General features: G+C 40.4%; 2 protein-coding genes across 4 annotated transcripts; one reads left to right on the forward strand and one right to left on the reverse strand.

Annotated features, from left to right (window-relative positions):
* The first annotated feature begins 229 nt into the window (after window positions 1-229).
* On the forward strand, window positions 230-8,274 carry LOC103480428 (N-acyl-aromatic-L-amino acid amidohydrolase (carboxylate-forming) B-like). Of its 3 annotated transcripts, none has more exons than XM_017310576.1 (7): window positions 230-294; window positions 941-1,182; window positions 1,883-2,078; window positions 3,189-3,282; window positions 3,369-3,476; window positions 5,437-5,549; window positions 7,099-8,274. In XM_017310576.1, the coding sequence occupies exons 2-7, from the start codon at window positions 941-943 to the stop codon at window positions 7,342-7,344; spliced, it is 999 nt and encodes a 332-aa protein (XP_017166065.1). In that variant the 5' UTR covers window positions 230-294; the 3' UTR covers window positions 7,345-8,274. The 3 variants fall into 3 exon arrangements, with proteins under 3 accessions (XP_017166065.1, XP_008433586.1, XP_008433587.1); XM_008435364.1 differs by lacking the exon at window positions 230-294 and adding an exon at window positions 374-774; XM_008435365.1 differs by lacking the exon at window positions 230-294 and adding an exon at window positions 374-774 and having other exon boundaries at window positions 3,192-3,282.
* Window positions 8,275-8,302: 28 nt separating this feature from the next.
* Window positions 8,303-14,752, reverse strand: LOC103480430 (claudin domain-containing protein 1). The gene is made up of 4 exons (XM_008435366.2): window positions 13,977-14,752; window positions 12,395-12,502; window positions 12,132-12,269; window positions 8,303-10,712 (listed from the first exon to the last, which is right to left on the reverse strand). Exons 1-4 carry the CDS (start codon window positions 14,266-14,268, stop codon window positions 10,492-10,494), a joined length of 759 nt encoding a protein of 252 aa, XP_008433588.1. The 5' UTR covers window positions 14,269-14,752; the 3' UTR covers window positions 8,303-10,491.
* Between the last annotated feature and the right edge of the window lie 560 nt (window positions 14,753-15,312).

Consider the following 15,312-nt stretch of genomic DNA (forward strand, 5'->3'; position numbering starts at 1 on the left):
TATATATATATAATAGTTGTTGCAACTTTTACTTTGTCTGAAACATCTTGTAATCTCTGGTGTCTTTCAGCCAAACTTATCTTAAGCTGCTCCCTGCATCTTTACCAATAGTTGTGCATCAGACGCTGCAAATCCCCAGTTGGCCCATCCTGCTTTGCTCTCAGCTAGAAGAGCTGTTCCTTCCACTCCACACACCACAGGCGCCTCTGTTCTCTTGCTGTGTCATGCTGGCAGGTTTATCTGAAAAGCCCGCTGGAACCTACCATCCCATGCACGGAGCGCGCAGAGACAACGGTGAGCGGGGGGGAGGGCAGGAGGGGAGGGGTTTGGCTTGAACTCTTCATTTGTTTGCGACCAGAGGAAGAGAGGGATGCTCTGTTTCCACCGTCAGGGGCACACCCTGCCTGCCCTAGAGCGGTGCAGTGTGACGAGAGGCTGATGGAGACCATGACGGGCGGCTGCAGCCTTGTAGAGAGGGAGGGATGGGAATGCTGAATCAGTGAAACTACATAAAAGGTCCAGGAGAGGGTGAGCGAGTGGGTAAATGGCAGGGAGAGAAAGGTAACAGGAAGGTTGTAGGTGGAGAAAGATGAGCTGCATGATTCCTTTTCACTCATTTCGTCAATAACCTATCGAGTTTACCACTATTTCAGCCATGTCTGTGTTTTCCAAAGAAACTTTAAGCTAAAGTAAATCTCAGTGGTGACTTTTGTTTACTTTGGTTTAAAGGCGACATTTTTGTGCTCACAGTTAACGTCAGCCCTGAGAACCAAGGTAAGATTCCACAAATCTATATTTTTGTTTTGCACCGATTGTCCAACCCTAGTGTCATATTGGCTGCTTTTCTTTTTCTTTTTCGCATCGATGCCCACTGAATAAAACATGAGAACATAAGCGCCACCCTTCGATCTCTTATTTTAACTCTGGTTTCCTCTGTCAGATGCAGGTAGATGAGCCAGTGCGTTTGCCCAGGTTGTCCCGTGTCGCAGTTTGTGGCGGCACGCACGGCAACGAGCTCTCAGGAGTGTACTTGGTGCGAGAGATGTTGAAGCCGGAGAACAGAAAGGAGGACGGGGGGCCCGCGTCGGTGCTGATGGTGCTGTCCAACCCTCGGGCCATGCAGCAGTGCACCAGATACGTTGACACTGACCTGAACCGCTGCTTCACCCACGCAACCCTCAAGTGAGGCACTGCTTTTGTTGCAGAAAACCATCCGCTTGTGTCACAGTCACAATGTTTCAGGTCATCAAACTAGTTCAAATATCACACAGAGGAGCTCTGCAGGTTCAAAACTGAGTTTTTACTGTGTTGAGGGAAAAAGTTCTTCAAACTGGCTTGGGTCAATGTGAAAAGATGCAATTGACCCTTTTGTTAAACTGTGACTGAACAGATTTATCCTTTCATCCATTGTCTTCTGTTTATCTCTGGTTGGGTGTCAGAGGTACCAGCCTAAGCCAAGACTGGCAGAACCATAAATTTGGCTTTTTATTGGGAAATCCCAAAGCAGAAAGTCCAGGCACCAGTTTAAGGCGATAAGCTCAACCTCAGTTTGGTCCTGCTGCAAGAGAAACGATTCGAAACGCCCTAAAAAAGCCGACCTCTGAACGGCTCAAACATAAAAACTACGATTATGTGACATGACCTTGAACAGGCCATTTGCTTGTATGTTAGAAAACCCCCCAGTATGGATGAATTAAAAACAATTATGCAGAGAATGTTTTCTTTGTTGAAACAACCATTTATTAGATTTCAGAGGGAATTACTTTTTTTTTTTTTTTTTTACCTGTGACCAGATTGACTTGGATTCCACCTTAACCTTAATAAATGAAATCATATATTAAGTTAGTACAGCACTCCATTGGCTAAAGTGTTTGTGTCCTAGTGGCCCCGCATCAGAGGGGGCCCCCTATGAGATCTTCCGGGCCCGTGAACTGAACACCCTGCTGGGTCCCAAAGGCAGCCGGGCGGCAGTGGATCTCATCTGTGACCTCCACAACACCACCGCCAACATGGGCCTGTGCTTCATCGCTTATTCTGACTGTGACTGGGTCTGTCTTCACATATTCAGACACTTGCAGGTAAATGCTTTTAAGTTTTCAGTGGCAACCTGAGTAGAAGTAGTGGACGTGTTAGTCGAGATCTGGCAGAGAGCGTCCTGACTGCCTTGTAACGTTTAATAGAGATCTTAAGTAGTTTCAATGTTTTTCTGCGTAGCACCTGGCCATGACCTGACCATGTCTGTTTAAAATGTAAGAACTGTGGACAAAGTGTAAAGAGACCACATCAAGCTGAAATAAAAACTGTCTACAGTAGATGAACAGTATCTGAAGGTCTTAAAAAAATGGGACAAAATTTGTTGCAAACCCGAGACATAAATCAGCCAAAGTTAAATCGTCTTCTGCAGCTCTTCCTAAACCTGTGCTTTGTTTTTTTTTTTCTCAACACACAACATCATTTTAAGGAAGTTTTTACCCGAATATCTCTTTGGAAATGGTCTTACTAATGTCAATACCTGTCACAGTTTCCAAAGTGGCTGCACTCAAGTGCTCTAGTGGAGGTATGCGTAGATTTGCTCCATGGACTCTGAAAGCAGAGGGTTTTTTTTCTTTGTTTTCTGATGAGGATAAGAACAGTGATGTATGAAAGATAACAAAACCATTTATTTCAGCCAAGAAGCTGCATGGCCAATTGCAGGAGAGGAAGGCAGCTGAGCCAGCTGGAGATGTGCACTTGAGAGAATGTGACAATAATATTTGTCACATGCAGCTTCTCGAGGATTACCTCTTGGATGTTTCTCTTTGTAATGCGCTTGTCACGTTGTTTGTAGAGTAAGTGTGTAAATGTTCAAGTGATACCAGTATTTTCTGTAAGCCAGTTGTGCATAGTTGCTTTGAAACCGAAGAAACAAGAACAAATTGTACCTTTGTGACAGACTGACGGTAATTGGGCAGAAAGATTAATTCCAAACCGGTTCTTTGTTAAATTATCTGATAGGAGTACACTCAACTCTGGTTCATGCCTCAAGTTTTTCAATATTTTTACGCCTGGGTGATGATTCCTAGATAGATCCGATCAGATTCGCAAAATGATCACAGTGGACAGACACAAGCTCCAGAAAACTTGAACAACCATTTCCATGAAAATCGTTTGTTTGTAATAACTTTGGGTTTATTCTTACTTCCTGTCAGAAGCAGATGCCGGATACGCCAATGAGATTCATCCATTTTGACGTCTCCACTAAAGAGTCGTATTCCCTCGACTCCATTGGGAAACACGGCTTTGGTGAGTTTTTGTCTTTTGCTGTTTTTAACATAAATGCATCTGATCCCACTGAAAGGATATTTTCATGTAAATCCTGCTTTGCGTAGCCATGGAGATTGGTCCTCAGCCTCATGGGTGTGTCAAGTCAAACATTTACACAGCAATGAAAGAAGGCGTGCAGCACATGCGGGATTGGGTCAGCTGTTTTAACTCAGGTGAGTCCAATGTGAGCATGGCTCAGTTACCTGTATGCGGAGGTGGGTAGAGTACCCCAACATTGTACTCCATTAAGCAGTATCAGTAAGAAAAGTTAAATAGTACTAATTACTAGATGCTCACTCGACATACAGAGTAACAAAGCATAATAGAGAGACCAGAGGCTGCATGGAGTCCTGTTGCAGCAGAGTATCTGTTTTATAATATATTTTGTTGTTAATCTGTTGCTAAGAGATGAGCGAGTTTTCTGGTGACCAAGCGCCACGAAGTAAACATCTGATTTTTACTTTCAGAAAATATATCAACTGTAAATTTCATTGGTCTAAACAACTAATTTGTTGTTAAAAGATTAGTGTTTGTTTCTGGGAACGAACTGCCACGAAGTATAAATCATATTGTCTTTTTTTTGTATTGAATGTCTGTTTTATAATTTACTTACACCAATGACAAAAAAACAAAACATTTTCACTTTCCTGCCAAATTCACCAACAGCACAATTCTTGTTAATTAGTATTTCAAAAGAGCAGAAGAGAAATCTTATGTTTTTTGAGCAATAACAATATTTGTTGTTAATCTGTTGCTAAGAGATGAGCGAGTTTTCTGGTAACCAGGTACCACGACTTAAACATCTGATTTTTACTTTTGCAAAATTTGTGAACTATAAATTTCATGTGTCTAAGCAGTATTTCAAAAGAGCTTGTGTTTTATAAACAATTATGTTACTTGTTATTAATTCGGTGTCAAGAGATTGTTTTCTTTCTGTTAACGAACAGCCACAAAGTATAAATCAGATTTTTACTTTTGTGTTGAATGTCTGTTTTATGATATATGTCCTATCAATGACAGAAAAAAAAAACATTTTTACTTTCCTGCCAAATTCACCAACTGCACATTTCTTTAGTATTTCAAAAGAGCAGAAGAGAAATATTATATTTTTTGAGCGATAACAGTATTTGTTGTTAATCTGTTGCTAAGAGATGAGCGAGTTTCCTGGTAACCAAGTGCCACAAAGTAAACATCTGATTTTTATTTGCAAAATTTATCAGCTGTAAATTTCTTGTGTCTAAGCAGATAAGCAGTATTTCAAAAGAGCTTATATTTTATAAACTTTAATTAATTTTGTGCTAAAAGATTAGCGTTTTTTTCTGGTAACGAACTACCGCGAAGTATAAATCAGATTTTTTCTTTTGAATTGAACGTCTATTTTATAATTTATTTACACCAATGACAAAAAAAACAAACATTTTCAGTTTTCTGAAAAATTCACCAACTGCACAATTATTGTAAAGTAGTAAGTAGAGTAATATAAGTAGTATTTCAAAAGAGCAGAAAGTCTTTTTGTTTTTTGAACAATAACAATGTTTGTTGTTAATCTGTTGCTAAGAGATGAGCGCGTTTTCTGGTAACGAAGTGCCACGAAGTAAACATCTCATTTTTAGTTTTCCGAAAGTAAAAATCAGATGGCGGTGCATTAACATTAGCACAGACATTGCTAATGTAGCTACTGTCCACATTATCAGTAACCTCCTTAAAATAAACTTTTTAGCAATTTGTTTATTAGCCATATTTAGCACGCTGAATGGAGGAGGTCAATGTAAGACATCATGCTAGTTATACCTCACATGCCACTGGCAGCATTTAAGCTAACGTTAACATTTTGGCTAATTTTATCTTATACACTAATTTAACTCACTGAATGGAGTAAGTCCATGTTACTCAACATGCTTGTGACTCTCCACATTCTATTGAATACATTGTAGCTTACTTTAGCATTGATGCTAATTTTTAGCATGAGAACGCTGTGTTCCAACCGACGGGCACCATTTAAATTTCCTCAGAAAATTTCTAGCTTAATATCAAAATTAAGTGTTTTTGTTCAAAAACGGCACCTCGTGTTTGTTTTAAAAGCTTCCATGTGATTTAAACTGTTTTGTTTTTTTGTCCTGCTTGTATCTTCAGGTTGTGTGTTTGAGGGAGGACCAGTCGACGTGTTCACCATGGTTAAAAACTTAGATTATCCCAGAGACGGCGAGACTCGCAACATTACGGCAGCCATCCATCCACGCCTCCAGGTACAGCCTTCTCTGAGCATCCAGATTCAAATTGATGCAAACGATTAATCTCTCATTTCCAGTTATCCTGGAGATAAAACCATAAAACCAGACATAAAATTCTTAGTAAGCGTTGGGATATATATACAATGAAGCAACGAATGAGGTAAATAACTATCATTAAGAGGTCGTTAGATAATAAATGTTCGGCGAGCTGCAGAGGTCCAGCTCATGAGGCAATTCAATTAAAAACTACCTTATTACTTGTGAAGGAGCTAGTTAGTGTAGCAAATAAACCATCTCCTTCACAAACATGTTTATGGCTTCAATGAAGTGATTGCATTAGTATGTTTTATTGATCGATTCTAGTTTACATAGTGAGCTTACAACACGTTCAAGTATCCAGAGTGACATTTGTCCCAGTTTCTTATTTATTCTAGGTGTCATGAAGCAAAAAAAAAAAAAAAGTTAAATATTACTCAGCATGATTTAAAAATTTGGCAAATTCAAGAAAAGTTATTGTTTATTTTAAATACAAAACAAGCAAAGATTCATAAATTATTTGAAATAATTTGCTAAACCAAAGAAAAGCAAGCAAGAGCTTGCAAAACTGCAATTTGAGAAATGTTAACTTCTATTGTAAATTTAATAAAATCTCGGTAGCTTCACGTATAAAAGCAACGAGAATGGAAAACATCAACATTAAAAACATTTAATTGCTTTCATATAACGTATGAAGCCTAATATTGATGCAGACGTGATGAGTGAAAGTTCAGCCTCTGCCTGACTGAGTGAAAGCATTTCTCATAAAAACAACTGTTGGTTGACAAAAATTAAATAAAAACGTGATTTAACTCTACTAACATTTCTGAACATGATGCAGGCTTTAAATTAAGGTTTAGCAACTTTTATTCTCTTTCAAAATACGTGTCCAACTTTAAATTGTCACCATGTTTCGGTTGAGATTAGTCTCAACTCAGACCTCTAGCTCAATGTAACAACCTAAATAAATGTTTATGCTGTTGGATTCACTTAGTACATGAAGTGATATTACTTTGTCTGTAAAAAGGCAAAGATTTTTATTTTTGTAGAAAATGGCTGAGTTTTTAGGCTCAGCACACAGCTGCTTCACCTGAATGACATGTGCTCTTGTCTTTCCCATTTTAAGAAGAAATTACCGTTTTGTGACACATCACATTCCTGCACCAGTTCATAGATTATTTTTTAAAAGTTTCTGCCAAATTTTAACTTCCAGAAATGAAAATTTCTAGTCATTGGATTGTGTAACAGTTCTTTGCTTTTGATTTTCCAACTGCTGACTAAATGTCTCTCAATTAAAGGTTGGGTTTTTCTACATGATTTTATGTCACGTTTTGCTGTTGCAACAAAACCAGGAATTTGTTTCAGGAAATATGGGTTAATTTATTTAACCCAAGTATGAAAATGTTCCAGTTGACATTTTCATACTTCACCGGCACGCTTCGACTGTTTTCAGCTTTAAACATTTCCATTTTCATGTTTGGTTTCACTTTACTCCGGTTTTAAAACCTCAAAGTGCTTTCTCTCACAGGACCGAGACTTTTGCCTGCTCCGCCCCGGAGAGCCCCTCTTCCAGACGTTCTCAGGAGAAACATTGAAATACCAGGGCGACGAAGCGCTCTACGCTTTCTTCATCAACGAATGCGCCTACTACGAGAAAGGCATCGCGCTGTCCCTGGCCAGGAAGAGGCGTGTGACCGTCCCTTCTATCCGTGTGCAAACGGACGAGGAAGAGCGAGCGAGCGAGGAAAGTTTTGCATCAGAGGAAGAAGAGTGAAGATTTATTTTATTTTATTTTTTTATCGAAATGACAACACGTACAAGCCTTGCATATGCGCACACATATTTACACACCTAGTAACAGTTTCACTTTAGGTTCACAAACATGTTTCAACAAATCATTCAGGGATAGAAGAGCCGTTTGTGTTTGATGTTTGGATGAGTAAAATACAATCCAACTCAGCAGAACGTTTATCAAACCATTCGGAAATATCACGAAACTTTGGAAAACGATGCTCATCTGTTCCCATCCAGCAAATGTGTCTATTTCCTCCAAATATATATTTATATTTATCTATCAATGTAAAATTACATGAATATTCAGGATATGATTAAAGTAATGTAAAATTGCAGAACAAATTCAGCAGTTTTTCCACATATGGCCTTAAAGTACATTCATAATTAATAAGGGGTGGACATACTCTCCCTTATTTCTGATGACTTTCTGTTCACAGCAGCGATTTTTAGTGATCAAAGAAACATCAAACACAAAGCAGGAAACGAAACCACAAAAATAGCCAGATGGACAAAACAGAAGGTTTTAAATGACACAAATGAAAAGTTTCCCCCTACAAAATCCGATCAAATGTGCATGAAAAGTAACAAAACGACATACTTTGTATATATAAAAAATAAATAAACCAGTTAAATAACAAACAGAAAGCCATCAACGTGGACATTTGGTCAAGACTGACATGGATGCAGTAATAATCTTTCACTTCTCAGTGACAAAGCATTCTGCGTCAAAAGCCTCTGAAGAAGATAACACGAATGTTTTTGTGTTTCGCTTGAAACATTCAGTACATAAGGTGTGTCTGTCAAACAGGTGTGGTCTCATAACTCTGAGACAGCCACTGAATTGTCATTCTTCACTGTAACTTTGAATGAGATCACAGGAGCAATTGTGAAATAGCAGAAATTATGTGAATACGCTTCAGAGTTCATGACCTTTTGGGTTTTTTTTTTCTCTCTTAAGAACATACCGCTAAAACACTATACTGACGTACATAAAATCCGTTTTGAATCGGATTTTAAAGAAGTCGTTATAGCCTTATTAATCTTGGGTTCCAGATTGAAAAGACTGAACTGTATTGACTTTAATACATTTTAAAAATCGCCTTAAAAATAAACATTCATTTGCTTGCATGTTGCTTCGATAGCTGAACATCAACCACAAGCTTTGTGCAGCCTTCAAGACTGGGTAGCATAAAGCTACGTAGAAGGCCTTCCTCAGCTTGACTGAAAATTTGTGCGCTGCGCCTAAAAGCTTGGAATATGGTGGAGGTGATGACTTCAAAAAGTGTAAGGTTAAAGGTCAATCTGCCAGGTGACCTTTTACCAAATATTCCAGGGGACAGTATACGTTTTAGACTGTGAGCGTACTTTTTTTCCCCATGGGTGGATTACAGAAAAATTCACAATAATTTCAAACCTGAGCTTCCAATTCTTGTTTTTACTTATTGACATTCTTTTTTGTGTAATCATTCCAACTTGGAAACAAGAAAAACTGTTAAATTAACCGTTAAATCCCAAAACGACATTCATGGCAAGGAGTGTGCTGCACGTAAAACTTCTGACCAAAACCTCCTGCTAGATATTTTTCAAAGCTTTAAAATCCTCTTTGATTCACTTCTAAAATTCACCTTAACCTGTTTGATATGTACAATATTTATACAAAGAAAAAAAAAAAAACACAAAGCAATTTAAAGCGCACCTGCTCAGATGGATGACTGGATCTTAATTTGCGTCTGTTTCCTGAAATTGTTAACACTACTTGGCTCTGAGAAGTGAACAGACAGCATTCTGCTCAGATCCTCATCAGATGAGGATCGTTGGAGGCGTGCAGCGTCCATCAACACCGTACAAAGATCACACGGAAGGAAGCAGCTGGCTTACAAAATACTTAAGTGTCAAAAGGACTTGAAAGAAGCTGCATGAAGGTTGAATCCTTCTCTGTATCTCAACCAAATGACTAAAACACGCAGATGAATTTTCACTTTATAATTTAAGCCACACGATGGCTTCACTTTGCTGCTGCTAGTGGTTGGGGCTGCCTGTTCTTTTCCACTTCAGCAAATTTCTTGCTCAATACGAGGGATTGCTGCAAAGTAAAAGTCAATGTCCCACTTTCTTGCCCTGGAGGAGGGATTGCTGCAAAGTCAGTGACTTAAAGCAATCATTTGTGATTTCTCAACATTTTGCCAATTAGCGTTATAAACTGAACCCGAGTGCAATCCATTATAACTACGATTTTTGCTTAGAAATTGGATCGGCATAAAGGGCTTTGAGATGATAATTGTTGTAAATTGCTGCAATATAAATATAAATTGATTTGAAGATCAAAAGCAACAACCGAAATAATCCAAGACTGAAGACGGAGCACGTAAACGTCCTCAACAAGAACAACCTGAATCTGGCATCCATGTCCTGATTTTTTGGCACTCTTCCTCTATCGGGTATGAGGATGTTTAATGTCTTGTGGTGACATGGATTATTTAATAACTTAAAATGTTAAAGGTATTTAGGTCAGGACAATTTGCATGCCAACTTTAAAAAAATAATTTATTTCGTGCCTTTGTTTTGGAGGGCGTATGTCCCAGAAACCTCCTCCCATGACCTAATTTCACATGGCGCTGGGTGGTGCACTTGGGTCTAACATGTTTTTGATCTTCATTATTTTTTCAGCAGATTAAGTGACACACTGCGGTTTGGCTGTGACACACAGCCAAACCGCAGCATAGCAAACCTCCACCTTGCTTTGCTATAGCCTGACTGTAGCAAACCAGTGAACTACACTTGTGGAATTTGGCGTCGTCGCTTTTCAGAAGACATAAAAGAAAAGGTGTCACTTTTAAAAGCGTTGAGGAGACCTTGTTTTTACTCCTGTGGAAGTAAATTATATTAAAGCTTAACCAGAGATCCAGGCAGGTATTTTTTTAATATTGTTGATTTCGAGGTTTTACCAACAAATCAAAATTTTTTAAAAATCAGCTAATTTTCTGTATTTCTTACCTGGACTTGGTGCTACACTCAACTTATCTTTTCACATCAGCAGCCCTATAGAAAAATAAAAATGAATGCAGCAGCATACTGTAGGGTTTTTACTCAAGCCTTTAAAAGATAAGGTGGGATAAAAACCACATATTCACGCCACCCGGTAGGCAGTCATGCGGTAGTAGTTCTGGCTGTGACTGCGCGCCGCCCACACCAGCAGCGCGGCAGCCATCATGTGCAGGGGCGAGGAGATGAGGGCCAGGTAAAGGGACCAACCGAGGGAGCCGTCCACCTTGCCGGGAAGCATCGACACCCTGTGGAGCAGGTCCATCCCAGCCAGGTAGCAGCACACTGTGGCCAGGGTGCACAGACCTGGAAAATGCACGACGACACAGACACCCGTCAAGAGTTTGCTTTGCTAATCCGGTTTCTGACATGAATCCTGAGAAAATTATGCAGCGGTTAACCGAAACGTGACAATACAAATTGACGTACGGGGGAAAAACTGTTTGCGTTTGTCTCAACGATCCTGTTTTCTGGGGTTGCTTTTTGTACGGTTCTTTGTCAAGACGACTCCACGGTATTTCACCGTCTGTGACTGAACTCAAATCAGTCAGTCATGCTCCAACCGATGATGTTGCATTATATTTATGCTTGTACAGAAATGGAAAGGCTGTACAAGCACTAGACTTCATATAGGGAATAGGTCACTTCCTAGATGAAAGTCTGAAGAGGCTCTTATGAGAACTGCAATGTTGCTCACCAAATAAAACTACCAAACCACAACATTTTACTGTAGCCAATCAATGAATTACTCAGTTTTACGCTCCTTTGCGCTTACTTAGATGTTTTCCATTTCTTTGTCTGGCCACCTTATTAGATACACATTTCTAATTGGTTATTATAAAACTAGTGAATTAGTCAAAGGGCCTGAAACTTAATGAATTAGGCATTTATATGAGGTGAAGATAAACCGTTGAAGTTCAAACTAAGTGTTATAATCTGGAATAAATTGGATTGAAGTGTCTTTGCATGTAGGTCCTACTTTCTCAGAGGAATATTTACGCCCACTGAGGGGAGGAAATGGACCGAAATACAGATGATTAGTGAGAAACATTTTTTATGGCCTTAGACGCCTTGTAGATGTCAAAGGAGTACAGAAAAGTTAGCTTAAGATGAGAGACAGGCAGCAGAAGCTCAAATGAAACTCTCTAGCTCCAATGTATGGAGAACACATTCTCAGAATGCTAACTGTGAGCCGATGGGCCAGCAGGAGAGCCCACCAGATGCCAATCCTGAGGGCTAAAACTAGGAAAACTAAACGTACAATTCACACAGGCTCATCAAAACTGGACAGTGACGGATCAGAAAAACGTTTATAGGTTGATTTGAGTTGGTCCATATAGGGTGGCAGTGGTGTACTTGTGTGGGGATATACTTTGTTAATACATTTTGAGTCCCAAGCAAAACTGATGTCTAAGCTTGTACAAGAAAAGTTAACTATATACTGTAAGTACATGAGAGCCACAATTCTACATCCTAACCCAATGAAAAACCCTTAAGAGATCTTCAGAACTCTGTACCAGAAGGTTTGGTTACATGGAAGTGAATTAAAGCAGAAATGTTTTAATTAGTTTCTTTTTTACAGTACTGTACATCCTGGCACATTGTCAGTAGAAAACATTGATATGTAGGTCACCCTTTGAATAGTCTGTGCTGACATCTTAATTAGAGTGGTAAATTGCTGACTGCAATGTTTGCTGCCTTGAGATGCAGAGAAACAGGTCTTACCAGCCAAGAGATGAAGAACTCCGATGCCCAATGTGGGAGTGAGGCTTCTGCAAAGGCAGGCGCAAAACCCAATCAGGCCCGCCAGCACTACCAGCCCCAGAGACGCCAGTGGCAGCAGAAATTGGCACCTCCACAAATCTTTTTTATAGGAGATAAAATGTCACTGATAAACCACACTGACAAAGAAGCACATGTTCATTGTCATGCACATTTCGGTCATGTAACGGGGTGATTTTTATTATGTGTGTGTCTTCTGAACGTACAGGTGCGGAGCATGTCCTCTCCGCTGTTGTGGTTCCCTGGCTCTTTGTATTTAGGGGTGAACTGCTCCGGCAGAGTGAAGTTTCGACACTCCAGCAGCATCTTCGCATCTGAAAGAGGCAGTCGCCATGGATTTAGTTGTTCACTTTGAGTACAAGTCAGACAATTCAGTTAGCAAAAACTGTTGCAAAACTGGGCGTGGTGTGTAAAAATGCAACAATGTCGCAAACAAATGACGCATCTGTCCATCAATCAGTCAAATCAGTGGAATAACTGTCATAAATGAGAAAACACAAACTGCAGCCATGTTGGGAGATTCCATTACAGATGTTAATTAAGTTCTATTGAGTTATTCATAGCTCATCCACCAATGGTATGTACCGTTGCCAACTCTGCTCGCCTCCACAGGTATGCTGCTGCCTTTCGCTTTGCAAATTAACTTAATTGCACATCACTACACTTTACCATGAGCCATAGATTTGATTAATGGTAAATTTTGATTTTTAACTGTAGTTTGTGATGAATATTTTTATTCCAAAACTCTTATACATGCACATATTGTGGCTTTTGAGTCTGGTCTGGTATTTTGTAACTATTTGATACTTAATGCTTTTCTAGTAGGGTAACAATTGGAGCTATAATAGAAAATTTCGTTTTTAGCCTTATTTCATCTTTGATGGAACTGATGGATACTTTTTTATCATTTATTTACTGATTATATCTGCTGTGTTTTGTATTTCTGTAAGATGTGTTTTTCCATTAAAGAAGTTTCCAGGTAATGTTTAGATGTTTCCACAGCTGTGATAGCAGAAGAGACCTGAAGACATCTTGGGTAAAACGCTTAAGCTGGTGATTGTCTTAAAGGACTGATGTATGTAGAATGTAGGTTGTACCCTGTTTGACCTGAACCCATGAGTATCTGACAAAGAAGAATTAGAGGTTTCTCTTGACATCCTTATCAGTTCTCTTTCCTGCCATAAAATCATCTCCAAGAGGTGAGGGACGGCTCATGAGGTCGGGGTCAGGATTGTCTCTGTGGTCCATCTGGTAGTAGAGATAAGGTCAGACCTTGATGGGTCTTTGCCTGGCTGTGACTATATAACGATGTGATGTGTGCTGTTCAGGCCTCTTCTCCTGACTGCGCTCAGTGAGACGGGTCTTCGAACGCTTTTGCCTTTGAATAAAGAAACTTAAAGACAAAGATTCATCTTTCTCTTATTACTGAAACAGCACCAGTGCTGCGTGCCCACAGATACACGGTGGCCAGGATGCTCGGCACGCAGGCGATGACCGCAGCAGTGGCGTAGCGGTTGTGTAATAAAAACAAAACAAATAAAACTGGCACCTGTTAAAAGAGTTTGGAAAAAATACAACTGATACTGAAACGAAATGAATGTGGCCTAACCCCATCTAACCTTCATCAAGCTGCAGTGACTCATGGTTTTTGGCACATGCAATTCAGTTCATTAGAACAGATGATGTGAGTCACACCTGCGGCGACAGGTGAAAGGTGCGCAGCTGGTATGTCTGCAGGTGTGCCTCTGGACACTGGGGCTACTGGGTGGGAGGGTCACAGCCACATACCTGGCTCCCTGTTCCAGTGAGCAGCGGGTGGGACGAGCACGCACCGCCACCACAGCCCCACGGTCCCGTTGAGGCGGAACAGCGTGTCGCTGTAGGTCTTCTCGTCGAACTCCCCGGTCATGAACTCGTCGTAGAGGGAGCGCAGCTCGGACACGTTGGCCTCGCCGCGCACGGTGGGGCTGCTGTACTGGTACCAGTGCTGCGTGCCGACGGCCACCGACAGATACACGGTGGCCAGGAGGCTCAGCACGCAGGCGATGACCAGAGCGGTGGCGTAGCGGTTGTCGACCATTGTTCACCCAGACGGACTTAAAGGGGGATTAAGTCGGCGGGGGTTGGTCTCAGCTCAGGCGGTACAGGGACGCGTTTCGGTCCTCCGGTTGCATCAAATCACTGCAACATGGCTGATTATGGTGGAGGAGAAAGTCGCGCAAAAAAATAAAACAAACGGTAAAGGCGGGCTATTTTAATGATGGCACCTCGTCTCTGGTGCTGGACACAGCCCTGCGGCTCGGCTTGGACACGCCATCTGTTCCGCTGTCCCACTTCCACAGATGGTGGGTGGCCTGCTGCAGCTACAGTCCGCAACAACAGCAGATCCCTCCTCAGCGGAAGCAGCGAATAAGTCCTCAGTAATAAAAAGCGTTATACCCCCCCCCCAAAAAAATAATAACAATAATAAAGGCAGATTTCACGAGGAGTTTGTTTTTAGGATGCTCGGTGCACCCAGGATGATGGGTCCACACTATAATTTCTGCGTTTTCCTCTTCCGGTTAACCTTTCATTGTATATGCAGCGGCAATACCAAAATAAAATCCCTGGCGATCTGTTTTTACCAGATCGCCACAAACGGATAAATTCCCACTTCCCACAGAATCCAGTTATTACTTTCATTTTTTAACTGTTTTAATTTTCAATGAACGGAGCTGCTGTAGTTTTATTTTTTTATTGGGAACTTAACTTTTATTCAGATGCTGTCATATGACAAAAAGTATTCCACAAATATTTAAATTGACTGATTTAAGAGTTAAATGAGCAAGGGAAAAGTTCTCCTGATGAAAAAACTCCCAAACCTGAACCCCTCATATTGACTGTGATATTGAAATCGCTGGGCTTCAGTGCATAAAGATCTTTCACAGTGAGATCACTCTTGATTGTATCTGCTGTCTTTTTATATTCTTTTCTGAAACACCAGCTTTTGTTCTCAGATTGATTTTTCTTACTGCCATTGTTGTTCCTATTATTAGTCATTCCCATTTTAATATCTGGCCCGCAGAAAGGCCCTTTTGTGCTCTAGGTCATTATGTCCTGTAAGTCCTGGCATTTCTTTGTGCTA

Source organism: Poecilia reticulata, linkage group LG18 (assembly GCF_000633615.1).
Source record: "Poecilia reticulata strain Guanapo linkage group LG18, Guppy_female_1.0+MT, whole genome shotgun sequence".
In the NCBI taxonomy this organism is placed as follows: domain Eukaryota; kingdom Metazoa; phylum Chordata; class Actinopteri; order Cyprinodontiformes; family Poeciliidae; genus Poecilia; species Poecilia reticulata.

Coding starts and splice junctions, on each gene's coding strand:
- LOC103480428 (XM_017310576.1), top strand. CDS start 941: ATGCAGGTAGATGAGCCAGTGCGTTTGCCCAGGTTGTCCCGTGTCGCA. Junction 1,183..1,882: donor TTCACCCACGCAACCCTCAA/GTGAGGCACTGC, acceptor TTTGTGTCCTAG/TGGCCCCGCATCAGAGGGGG. Junction 2,079..3,188: donor ACATATTCAGACACTTGCAG/GTAAATGCTTTT, acceptor ACTTCCTGTCAG/AAGCAGATGCCGGATACGCC.
- LOC103480430 (XM_008435366.2), bottom strand. CDS start 14,268: ATGGTCGACAACCGCTACGCCACCGCTCTGGTCATCGCCTGCGTGCTG. Junction 12,270..12,394: donor AGAGGACATGCTCCGCACCT/GTACGTTCAGAA, acceptor CCTATAAAAAAG/ATTTGTGGAGGTGCCAATTT. Junction 10,713..12,131: donor AGTTCTTCATCTCTTGGCTG/GTAAGACCTGTT, acceptor TGCATTTTCCAG/GTCTGTGCACCCTGGCCACA.